The sequence below is a fragment of the Pholcus phalangioides genome, unplaced genomic scaffold (genome assembly GCF_987345545.1).
Source record: "Pholcus phalangioides strain wild (caught in Gottingen) unplaced genomic scaffold, Ppha-v1.0 ptg000004l_1, whole genome shotgun sequence".
NCBI lineage: Eukaryota > Metazoa > Arthropoda > Arachnida > Araneae > Pholcidae > Pholcus > Pholcus phalangioides.
This window is the reverse complement of record NW_028301597.1, coordinates 22217188-22230950: the sequence shown is the minus strand read 5'-3', so window position 1 is coordinate 22230950 and position 13763 is coordinate 22217188. Positions and strand designations below refer to the sequence as shown.

The 13763-nt window shown below is 36.6% G+C and overlaps 1 protein-coding gene across 1 annotated transcript; it reads left to right on the top strand.

The window, feature by feature from the left end:
- The first annotated feature begins 4022 nt into the window (after positions 1-4022).
- On the top strand, positions 4023-12095 carry SerRS-m (Seryl-tRNA synthetase, mitochondrial). Its single transcript, XM_089231127.1, has 3 exons — positions 4023-4792; positions 7559-7743; positions 10571-12095. Exons 1-3 carry the CDS (start codon positions 4157-4159, stop codon positions 11052-11054), a joined length of 1305 nt encoding a protein of 434 aa, XP_089087253.1. The 5' UTR covers positions 4023-4156; the 3' UTR covers positions 11055-12095.
- Positions 12096-13763: the final 1668 nt, after the last annotated feature.

Genomic DNA, 13763 nt, shown 5'->3' with positions numbered 1-13763 from the left:
GTAGTAAAATCTTGAACATATTATATATGATGAATTATTACCAATACAAGTGATTAAAATAAGTTATTGAAATCAATAATTTTTAGTTCTGTTTCCTTTTTTTCTTTCTTTCATTGCTATAACTATGAAATTTAAGTTTCTAACATTAGTCTTTCTCTGCGTTAAAACCAATATATTAATCTCGCAACGAATTTATAGAATCATTTAGTTAACTACTTTTTAAAGATATTCAAAGAATATGAGCGCATGACCACATCACAAGGTTGATCTTTAATTTTACTTCCCCATAAATGAAGAATCTCCCTCTCTCTCTTTATGCATGTATATGGGGGTAAGGGAAGCCCCCAGGCCACATTTTAATAGCAAACCGTTGATCCTAGAAGTATACTTCCAGTTGGAAAAAATATCCAAATAACGATTAGTCCTTAGAAACGTCAATCATATTACAAGGGCTTGTATAGTTATTAAAATGCAAAAACTGATTTTCTATTCGGAAAAACCAGTACCCTGTCCTTAAAAATCCAATTAGTAAGTTGATGTGAGGCTAAAAAAATTACACATTTCTAAGTGCAGTATTAACCGAAATATTTGAATTCAAAAATTGGGAAAGCACAGCATAAATAAGGGAAAGAAACGTTTTCCGATAGTTTTTGCTATTCCTTGCCAATTTTTCGATCTAAATATCTCAGTGAATATTGCAATTAGAAACGTGGAATTTTTTGTTTTCCTCAAAAGGGACAGGGCAACAACTATCTAATTGAGTTTTTGAGGACAGGGTTTCCGTATAAAAAAATTTGATTTTGCATTTTGATACCTATACAAACTTTTGCAATAGGACTGACGTATCCAAGGTCTACACGTTATTCGGATATTTTTTCTGATTGGAAGTAGGCATCTAGGAAGAGCGGTTCGCCAATAAAATGTGGCCTAGGCCCTAGGGACTTCCCTGTATATCAGAGTCAGTATGTCAGAAATCGGCATCAAACACACGCAATCTTACTTGATATTTTTGATCGAATCCAAGATTGAAATTTCACCAGTGTGGCATTTGTATATGAAGCTGAAATGAAAAAATGAGACTTGAATTCATACTAATTCAGAAATACGAAAAAAACTCCTATTCAACAACCTTGATTTTTTGTCTCTTTTGAACGAAGTATGATATAGTTTATACATATCATAGTTGCTTCATTCAAAGCTAAGAAGAAAATCTTTCTTTATAGTAAGTCGATATAACACATATTTATGGCGTAAATTCCTTCGTGTAGATATTGCAATTCGTCATAAATTAATGTCGATATAAGCCTAATTTTCATAAAAGAAAAAATATAGATTAATGCTGACCTAAAAAAAGCATATATTACCCATTTATAAATGTTATTGAAAAGAAATTTTTCTTTTTAGATCTTTCATTGCTCCAAAATACAAAATAGATCACTTAAAGTTATTTCATTCAAAGTCTAAAGAAATTGTGCACATATTATTAATTGGTAACTAAATTTTGTACGGCACGTTGTTAGTTTATTTTTGTCCTTCAAAGATCTCTAGTGAATACTGCTGTATTCACTGGAGATCTAATTTTATTTTAACGTTAATGGAGCTTGGGGGTGGGGTCCACAGCAACGTTAGGCCAGTTTGCCCCTTCGCACCTACTCTCTCCCATCCTTTACTTGCAAATGACCCAACGTTATTGCTGTACTAGAAATTATCTGAGTTGCGTGCGTAGAAAGAACCAAAGATCCAATCAGACTCCACGATGCGTGGCGGAAGAAGACAGAAGAAAGCCATAAAACCCTCTCCGTCACCTAGCCTTCCGGCTAATCCCAGCCTTCTTGTGCCCCAATTCCAACACCACATTTCTAGCCGATACCTCTACCTATCCTGCTCCCCCCTCTACTCTAGGGGGCGCGGACCAAATCCACATTCTCATAATCAGTTCCCCGATCCTAATCTTTCTTACTGGTTCCTATATATTGAGAATGTAAATCTCATATAGACAAATTCATCCAGCGGCACTAAAAGTTTTGAAATTGTTCCAAACGATAAAAAACGCTCAATAAGTAAATAAAAATGATAATAATAATTTTTTGGAGTTAAAAAATGAATAAGAAAGTAAATCCACCATTGGTGCCAATTTTGGTAAATCCACGGTGGTGCATTCACCGTTGCTTGATTAAGCAGTCGAGTGATACGTGATAACAGCATCAGATCTGGAATCTGATGCCAGTTCTGGCATGTGCAGTATCTTTGTGCAATCATTTCGAAACTGTACATTTCACTCTACACTGTAATAACTCTTCGTGTAGTTGGCAGATCAGAGCTGTACGTATAAAATATCGCTTTGACGCGGTGGGGGTAATAAATAAATTAGCCGGACTTTCACTTTTCTTCCTCTTCTTTTTCTTCTTCCCTCTTTCCCTGTTGCGAAGACATCCCCATAACCTTCGCTGTAAAATACCTAACGGATACAACTCAATTCGCTTTCGTGTACCCAGGGCCGCAACTAGGGGGGGAGCAGGCGGGTCTCGTGCCCCGGGCGCTGGACCCGAGAGGGCGCAAATTTCATTCTGAAACCTCTCCTTCAGCATTACGTGGGGACGTCAAAATGCGTGCTTGGCCCTGGTGACTAAGCATCTAGTTGCGGCCCTGCATGTACCTAGAATCCGAAGGTCCTACCAAGTTTGACGTTCATCACTGTGCGTTGCTTGGGTCGCAATCAAATATTTCCAGACATCCTTACACATTGATAGGGAATTTTACAAACCTCTCAGACTAATGCATAGCACGCGGACGTAGACGTACCTTTAGTGTTGAAAACGTATTTTGTAAATTCGAGATTTGGGCAAAGTGTCAACTCATCTTCTAATTGAAAACAACATTAAAAACATAGTTTATCATACAAGATTCTTCGAAAAACTGGTGATATTTGGAGATGATGATTTTAAGAAGAGAATTCATCTCTGCCTCCACGGGGACTCGAGCCCTCGGTCTCTCGTTTGCTGGAAGAGTGCTCTACCCCTAAGCTATGGAAACAGATTGAATATATTTTCCTTGGAACACGGTATATATGTTGAATGGCTCCGTACAAATGGACGGCCACCGCAATCAACTGGGTAAACCCTAGGCACACGTGTGCACTTCGGGCACATTTCAGACGGTAGTACATTGCCTAGCAGCTGTGGTGGTCGGGTCGTCATAGTTCAAACCCCACAGAGAGTGACAGGCCTACAATGGTACAAATATTCAATCATCACGCTTCACTTTTTAAATATAGATGGCAGCACTGAAAAATGAGGCGCAACACTACAAATGTACTCACACTGTTAGGTACGCACTCTTTCGGCACAACTCACTCTGTAGCAGTGATGGTAACTAGTGGGAAATTTCTTAGCATTTGTGGGAAATTTTGAGAGTTCATCAAACAAAAGAATTTTTTGAAAAAAATAAAGAAATTAATGCAGTGCAACACTATTGTAAAATACTTTATTACGTGTTTTCCCCGCTAGATGACAGCACATTTTTTCGGAATGCTTTGGAAAAATTTAGTCAAAAGGGAAATTTTTGAGAAAATTTTGCTGGAAGAGGTTACCGGTTACCATCACTGCTCTGTAGGCAACTGCCCGTGGTGATAGACCGGATCTGTGCATGGGTGGAGATACGGGGGGGGGGGGGCTTTGACGCTCTTCCCCCAGCGTCAAAGGTGGAGTCGACTGATCTAATGTATATATGTATATATGAGCTGACATCATCATCATCGTTCCCCCCCCCCTCCCTAGCAATAATGACCTTGCCCCCCCAGACTTCCATGTCAATACCGCCTACGGATCTGTGCTTGATTTGAGAGGAAGAAAAGTTTTCTCTCGTATTTTGGATCCTAAATTACCGTATTTTCATAACAAAATCTGGTCAGAGCCCGTATAAATGAAATCAAATCAGTCCCGATAAAGTATTAAAATATGGTCATCTAACCAGAACATGATTTACACTTCTTTCAAGTTGTGTCCTTGAAATCCTACTGAGCTGTTAGTTGTCGGTCGACTGTAAACAAAAACGCGCGAGTTTCATTTTGTTCACGGCCGGTTCACGAAAAGGTGAACAACGTAAAAAAAAAAAATGAAACGCAATTGACTGTCAGCAAATTCTAAAAACATTGAAGATGTTCAACTCGCGGAATTTGATGCTGAGATATCCTTTTAGACTATTTTTTTCGAGTTGCCATCACAACAAGTGCTTCCCGAAATTGGCCGACGCTCACCTTGATTGGGAGTATTTTTTCGATCCGAAAAACAATGAAGAAATTGTTGAAAACATCGAACGTCGAACCCAGAAAACGAGTCCTTCGTTTCACGACGTTTTGACGAACCTTCAGAAGCTGTCGGAGGCGGAAAAATCCGCCCTGGTGTCCGGCCACTGCGACGGGAGCTTGCGGTCTCTGCGCGAGAAGATGCTGTGGACGCCCAACAAAACTCTGCCGGACGTATTGGCGAACAAAAGTGGCGAGCCAAAGATTTTGGAGAAAGTTGGCGCCTTACCGAATTTCGAATTCAGGCCATCTTCGTTTGACAATCTGACTAAGAGGTTGAATCTTGTTCGGACTCAATTCCTTGGACATATCAGTGGTAGCCGCGGCTATTACTTGAAAAGCCACATGGCTGCTCTAGAAAGAGCTTTGGTCAAATATACATTGGCAGCTCTGTTGAAGAACGGTTTTAATTTGGTATCGGTTCCAGATATTGTATCTCAGTCTGTGTTTGAATGCTGCGGGATGAAGACCGAAGATCAACACTCCTTGGTACCCATATAATTTAGTGTTTATGCAATAAGAGCGAAAACCTGTCATAATGGACACACTCCTGTCATTAACGGACACTTTTGAAGCCTGTATAATTGTACAGTACAACCTTGATTATCCAGGCGTTGATTATTTGGGTAGCAGATTAACTGGGTACAGAAATTTTGCGTTAGGCTCTTTCCTAGCCATGTTGTCATTGTTTATGGGTTTGTTTTTTTCATTAGTAAAAAGATTTTGTAAAGGTGATAATGGAAAAAAAATTGCCATTTCATAGAAGTATTTCTTCGTTCTTTAACATAATTCCCGTTCACAATTCTCAGAGATCCATGTCAATGCGATGAAACGGCAGCCCTCATATGCACACAGTGAGGGTAACCTCATCGAGCTAAATTTATCTTTTTTGACTGAATCTTTCTCACACATTCCGAAAAGAGAGAAATTTTCCAAGTGGGTGAATTGTGGCTAATTTTTCCCAAGAATATGAGACATTTCCCACGAGTTACCATCATCATACTCACACATAAGACCTAAGAACAGGATATTGCCGTAGGGGCAATCTACATTTGAAGATTTACAGCCAATACCAGCATAAATCTCCTCATATATATATATAGGGGGTGTTATGTAAATAAGTGCAATTTTTTTTATATACATTTTTTCGCATAAATAATATATTGGATAGTCATTTCAAACAGGTAGAATACACAGTTTTTTTTCCCTTGCAATTTTGTCATTTAAAATGGTTTTTTTACTCCCAGCAGTTTAACCATTTGTTTTTTCTTTTATCCATGTTCTCCCATCATTAGCTCAGATAATCAAGGTTCTGCTGTACTTCAATGTATTTCACTATATGTTAATGAAAACTCCCTGTTAGGGGACGAAAATTTCAGTTCCATGAGTATCTGTTATCTAGAGGTTCTACTGTAGTGTGTATGTTATACAGTTGTATCTTATATCTCCACAGAAAGCAATGAGATCAGCAACAACATTTAAGCCAGCATTAGTGCGGATGGATATTACCGCACCCTTAAAACAATCATCTTTAGGTTAGGTATATATGCACAGCGTTTCTTGGCGTACATTGATTCCTCTGAAAATCTTCAGACAAATATTTATGAGGTGCATGCGCAGTTTAGTAGTTGTTATAACAGTGGTTCTCAAACCCATGCCGCCCGCAGCTTCCTTGTCATGAACTGGTACAAACCACAGCTCTCCAGGATAATCTAAGAAAGCACCACTTCAAGGCAATTATCAATGCCAACAGCTTGTGTCACAACGCACTCAACAAAGTTTGGCAGTGCCCTCTTTGAGAAACACTGCCTTGTAACATTTTATACAAAAGGCTAAAATCAATCAAACAACCTTAATTGCATGAGAATTCTTAATTACTGAAATTTTTAACAGTGAATTTGAATTGAATTGCAATGAATCCCGTTTCTCAGCCATTGGTAAACAGAATCATTGGATCGGGCCTGAAACAGGACATACAGACATAACATATGGTTATAACAGATGTACGTCATTTAAATTCCTGAAGATATAAGAATTTTGTTTTGGTCTAGTATATATATGCTCAACCTGTGGCCCTGGAGTCATCTGATGTGGCCTGTAACATGAACTCTACATTTGTAGAAATGTTCTAACCCAGAATGAACTAACACTTTACCAGATCACTTAAATGACCTGCAGTGCAGTTCCACATCAATTCAGTGGCCTGTGACGTATTCCCAAATTACTTAAGCCACTCGTGGCACATTTACAGGTCACTTCAATGTCCCATGGCACAATTCTAGACCACAAGTGGCCTGCATAACATTTTTTGATCATTTAAGTGGTCCATAGCACATTCCCAGATCACTTAAGTGGCATGGGGTACTATTAAAGATCACTTGAGTGGCCTGCGGCACATTTATACTTCAATTAAGTGAACTGCAGCAAATTTGCAGATCACTAAAGTAACCTGGGACCCATTCAAAGATCAGTCAAGTTTTCCACGATGCAGCTTTGTATCACTTAAATGGTCCATAGCACATTTACAGAGTAGCAAGTAACCTTCAGCACTGTTCCAGATGTTTAAGTGGCCTGTAGTACATTTCCAGATAAATCAAGTGGCCTACCGCACATTTTCAAACCAATGAAGTGGCTCACTCTCACCAAAAGGTTGAGTACTCTTGGTCTTGGACAGGGGTTCTCAAATGTTTTTCCCTCACTGTGCCTCTTACCCTTAATCAACGTTTATCTGTGGCTCCCCAGAACAGTTTAACCAAGAATCTCTTCAAAAAACCTTTGTCTGGTCAACACTCTGGGACACAGTTTGAGAACCCCTGGTCTAGGAGATGGTATAGAAATTTGAGAAACTTGGCAGCTATATGTAAGAAGGTGCCTGGAAACTTGTAAATCCCAGAGGCCATCACTGAACTCTCTTGTACATAAAATGACAGTGTTGAGACAAAAATAATCAAACACAGTCTGACCTTTATAACGTTACCTCTGGGAGCTTAATAGAAATAGCTTCATAACAAGTAAGCCTAATTCCGTAAGTATGCTAGAACAGTCCTTAAAAATCTGACGTTATAAGCCAGTTGACATTGAAGGTGATAGACGTTATATCTAGGTCCAGCTGTAGTCAGCAATTTCGTAAATTGGTGTCTGGAAGGTGTCTACATTACTTCGACTAATATAAATATCATCTTTATATTAGTTTTTCTTTGGCGATGAATTAAAGTTTTTATGTACGCACGTAACTTTTTTTAAAATTCTTTGTAGGTATTTCATCTAAATGAAAACTGGGGCAAAAATCTGTGCCTTTCCGGAACAGCAGAGATGGCTCTGGCAGCATATGTTGCTAACAATACATTCAGATATGATAAGCTTCCTTTGAAATTATGTGCAGTTAGTCGTTGTTACAGAGCAGAAGCTAAGAGATCGCAAACAGAGAAGGGCATTTATAGGTAAATAATTTTTATGAGTGTGTTTTATATCATCATTACTTCATTTTTCTATCATTCTACTATGGAACTTCAGTCAGCGAGCTTAATTCGTTCCACCAATATGATTGTTACCTGAATTGCTCCCATATTGTATCAAACTTACTGCTGCATGCAAATGAAATCCATTAGTTCATCTACAGTCAACTCCTAGCCATGTTCTACCACCAGTTCTTGAATTCATTATCATACAGTTCCAATCTCATGGTCTAAGGACGCAATCTCTTCTGCAAATGTTGGCTCTTGTTCATGAGCCACCTCCTCAGTCATGTTCAATAATGCAATCAGCCCACAATTTTCTCCAAACAGAATTTATAAAAACTTCAAACGCACATACGCATGCTTACAATATGCTACATCTAGTTTTGTATTGTAAATAGTTACGCTTGCATGTGTGTTCATTTTTCAAGTGAGGTATGCTGATCAGAGAATGTAGAGGATAGTATTACCCTCAATTCTACAGTACGTGTGTTCACAAAAGCGAAAAACTATCAGCTCAGTTGCGATGATGTGAATAAATAAATAAACAGAGTGCAAAATTTTTGCTCATAATGCAAATAATTACTTGTTAACAGAGTCAAAATTTATTCCAAACTTTTGCTGGTTATGTGAATTTCTCATTAACCAAAGTTCTGCTGTATCTTCTCTCACACATCCACATTCTATGCAGAAACAGAAAGTCAGTGTTTCTGCATTTCTTGGCACATTGTTTTTTAATTTAATACTTGATTAAATGAAAATAAAATGTACAGGAAGTTTGAACAAAAGAAACTACTAGATTTTTTTCCTTGCTTAATCAAAGATTTAATGCAATCATATTACTTTTAAATAGTTGAATGCTTTATCATGAAACTTCAAACTACCTACATTTTTTGTAGTTCTGATTCAAGAGGGCTCTGTCATCAACATGGCTGCAAGTTTGTATGGAATTGCACATGCTACAGTGCAGAGGGTCAGCTTGACATGGCATTTAAACTCAGGACCACCCTTGCCAGACATGGGGACGAGTGCAAAAATAATTGAGGGGTTCTTCATGGGATGAATAATTTTTTCTTATTCGCTACATTATTTAGAATGTTCATATTATTTTCATGGTTTTAATGCAGCTAACTAGTTTCGCTAAATAGAATTATTTATCAATTCCTATATTACTATGATGCAATCCACGTTCATTATAACAACCCCATGTTATAATGACAATTCCATTGCAATGACTGGTAGAGTAAACCCTAAATTCTTTCATGTACCAACTATACTATTTGTTTTCCTTGCAATATAACAGCCATCCACCCGATATAAGTCTGTTTTTTTTACTGAATGGGGGGATCGTTATAACGAGCATTTACTATACATTGCAAGAGAGTGTATATTGTTATAAACTTTAAACTTGTTACATGCTAAAATACACATTTATATTTTTTCATCGACAATAATCATTTTTCACATGAAAACTACAGAGAATTATTGAAACAATGTTTCTACTCATATTTTTAATGTGCAATACGGCACTGAACTGAGTGAACTGCTCGAAGTAAAAGCTTTATCACCAATAGGCCATAAAATTTCAATCATTGCTGTGCAATTGTAATGTCATGGAACACACAGTTATTGCCCTCTGAGAGACACTATTCAAGAAAACCTGGGTTTTTATTTATAAATTCTATCATGATTTTTGTCCTGGTTTCTCGTTTGCATAATCTAGCCACCTTAATATAATTTCTGTCCTGCTGAGAGGCAATTTATGCACAGACTGAGGAAACAAACGAAATTGCTTACATGGTATGCTGCCTAAATCTTGTAATGCTCTGCTTTAGCACGTGTAATATATTTATCCCTCATCGTTTTACCCAGTTTCGCTACAACTCGATTTTGAAAAGTTGATTTTAGAAATTTTGACCTGCAAAATTTAGTGTGTAGTTTGATTTTAGTCCTGAAAATGGGCTTGCAAATTAGAGATATGACATAATTAAAATGACAAAAATTGTTGGATTTGTTGATGTAGATGAGACATATATGGAAGAAACGCTCAAATCCATCCCACCAGGTCTCACTAATGAGCATGTTTTGGTAACACATCGACAATGCCATTAGAATTTTAATCAAAGAAAATGATCCCAATGAATCTATAATTGCCATATATATATTTGCAAGGGATATTCAGAATTCCTTAACTTTGCTCCAAAAGTTTTTATAAAGGGACAAAGAATGCTACTTGTCAGCTAAATCTCAACTGCTTTCATTAAAAACAGTTATCAGCCAATCATACCATGGCTCTTCAGGAAAGAAAAAACATCCGCATTTACTAGAATCAATCAGTCTTAGTGAAGACAGAAATGAAAAGCTATATATAATTACAAATTTATTCATATAGACTAAATTGACAAGATTTATTAATAAATTTGAATAATTAATTTATTCATAAATAATTATTTTGCTGATAAAAGTTTGGTTTATTATGTATTTATTTTTCCTATCCTTCTGAAGAAAACTCCCCTATCCTTATCTTACCCACGTTAAATTCTACTCACATTCCGTGATTTTGTCTTACACGATCATTTTGTGGAACCACTTAATCACATAAAGCAAGGGATGCCTGTATCATAATAATGATAATTTCAAGTGAGACTTATTTGAAAATTCAGGGAATGGGATTAAATTATGAGTGTTTTAGGGGCTGCTATGTGCAGTTTGTAACTTTACATCATGTATTTACTGCAGGATTCCAAAATATCAATTTGATTGCAATTTACTGATCAAGATGGTTTATAAGATTTTTTTTTTTTTCATGTAGGGTACATCATTTCACAAAAGTTGAAATGTTTGGGGTCACTGCCGATGGCAACCAAAGTCAAGAACTTATGAAAGAATTTGTAAATATACAAAAGACTCTCTTCTCAGAGTTAGGACTCCATTTCCAACTTGCTGAGATGCCACCCAGTGAACTTGGTTTGCCAGCATATCACAAAATAGATATTGAAGCATGGATGCCTGGTCGCAAAATTTATGGTGAAATTTCTAGCGCCTCAAACTGCACTGATTACCAGAGTAGGAGACTGAACATAAGGTACTCGATTAAATCTTCTGATGACACACGTTTTTGCCACACAGTTAATGGAACTGCATGTGCAGTGCCTCGTATGCTGATTGCAATTTTCGAAAGCTTTCAGAACCATAATGGGAGTATCAGTGTCCCAGGGCCCTTACAAAAATACATGAACAAATCTTTTATTAAGGAAAAGTTTCTAGAAAGCATGGCATCAATGAAACCTGTTTAAATTGACATTCTTCTTGCTATTATAAAATATGCAGCAAGAACAGAAAATGAAATACAGATTTGTCTGTTTCTTTTAATATTTATAAATTGTTCGAGTTCAGTCTCAAACCGTCTCTATACAGTGTCCCAGAACTGTACCACTAAAATTAGAGGGTTATACATAGTACATGTGGAGATAAATTTTTTGCAATGGAACCCAAGATCACAGCCCACTTTTTCGGGAGATACATACATTACCCTACTTCAGAAGGTGCCAAAATATGACAACATTACTATCAATGAGAAGCAGCAGGAGTGTCTTTCCAGTCACAGGTAATTACTGACAGATAAATATCAATGTTTCTCTAACAGTACTGTGTACAGGAAAAATATCCCCCCCCCCATTTCGTAACTTTAGGACCTTCTCTTTTTTTTTTTGTAGTGCCAGTGGCCTGCATTTAACACACACAAATAGCATGTTAACACACACTAACCAAGAAAGTCATTTGGGACCATTAGGGGCTGTTCAAGTATTACGTCATCATCGATGGGGGGGGGGGGGTTTGGATAATGCTTACATCATCAACCACCCCTTATGAAAATACGAGTTAGGATTCAGAGGGGCAGAGCTGATGATGAAATTTTGCTGACAAGGGGGGGGGGGCCAAAAAGGCTAAAAATTTGCTTACGTAGTACTTGAACGGCCCCTTACACAAATTGTTTGTCTCCACGTGTACTATCATCCCCCCCCCCCTCTTATTTTTTGGTAGTAGAGTTCTGGGACACCCTCTACATATTCTAATTATGTGTTTTTGTTATATCACGCGCAATATCTAATACATATGTTGTTTAATTGCCCATACTTTACGTTATATTTATACATGATTTAAACATGATTGTCTTCTTAGAAATGAACTATTCACAAGGACCTGTCTCGATGATGACAAAGGTGGTCCACAGGTTTACTTAATAATTTACTTCCAAATCAATTGTAAAACTGTTTAATCGGTGTAATTGATACTAGTAATATTCTTATGAGTTCAAATAAAAATTACAACTTCATACTTGGCATTATCATAGCTCATCGAGAAAAATTCAGGAAATTGTGACCCTAACTACAGGATATTACTTAAATGTAGCCAAAAAATACAATTCACGATAAATTTGCTAATTATTACTTAAGTATATTAAATAAAGGGCTGCAGCTAATCACAGTAAACAAATATTTATTTCTTGAAAAAAACATTTACCATGACCTGATCATATTTCATTAAGTAAAATGCAAGAAACTCAAATCTAACTGCAAAATATGATGCATCATCAATTGTCATCAGAAATGTTGCCATAAGTCAGCAAAATCAACAATTAATGCTAAAATTGCTGAAAAATTAAAACAAAAGACTACTGGAAATCACTTAACTGAAATGTGGCCGTAATTATTATATATGATTTATAAGCTATAAAAATTATTATGCACGAATTTAGTAAGCATTACAAATTCAAATAAGCTTCTTTAACAGCTAGACCTGGCCATTCTGACAGTCCTGTAAAATACGGGACACCATGTTGTAAGTTTGTGGTCCGTCAAATTCTTTCAGACATTTTACTGGTTCCGATAGGTTGAGAAACGCTGTCCTCAAGATTTCTAAGAAATACTCTCGACGCTTGAAATTTTTTTACCTTACAAATGTCAGTCTTATAAACATTAGGCCTACTATGCAGTTTAGAGCTCCAGTTGGGCCCCATGCATTAGTATGGCCTAGCATATGGTAGTGTCTTGAAAATCAGTCTTTTGAATTCCACATTCCAGATAATTTGAGACACCAAAATTTTTCTTCGGTTTCTTTCTTTGTGTATTTCCTGCTCCCAAGAATACAATCCGATATATCTTTTTTATTTTAACCCTTTTCAAGGACAGGAATTTTTCCAGGATATGAAAAAATTAAAAAACACCTGATTTTTATTAGTTAAAAATTAGTTTTTCTATTAAAATAAACTGACGCTTATTAATTAAAACAAATGTTAATTATTAAGAATTCATATTTTTTCACCTAATCTCTCAAAATTACTTCAGCGTTAATTGAATAAACTAACAAACAAACAATAAAAAAATGAAATACAAGCAAGAAATACGAACACCAAAATTCTGTGTTTATGTAGCATTAAAGGTCATTTAGCCCAAATTAACATTTTTCTTGTAGAAAGTGCTTTTATTCGTGAGGGCTTCCCCCACTAAAGTTAATGCCTGGTGGCAACTCAATATCACATGTGGTGAAGAGTTTATTGATTCACTGAATGTACAACCCAAGGATCATTCAGCATCAACTGAATAAAAAATCATATTCTATTGACAAGATTGTTTTTTGTGCAGTTGTTGGATGCATTTATCGTGATGTGTTTCTGACTTGCACATGGTGTTGCTCAATAATTTACTCATTTTTGTTCTGTTGCAGATTTAACGAGTTTTCGGTAAAAAAAAAAACTATAGAGACTTTTCCACTTTTTGTGTTAAAATTATTATTATTATCTATTATTATTTTAAATTGGCAATTAGGGCATGGAATTCAACGCTTCAAGCAAAGCCTAATTTCTCTTCTTTTTTTATCAGGGAAACCTTAGTGCCCCCAATTGACAATTAGGGCATGGAATTCAACGCTTTAAGCAAAGCCTAATTTCTCTTCTTTTTTTATTAGGGAAACCGTAGTGCCCCATTGTAATGCATTGCAAATAC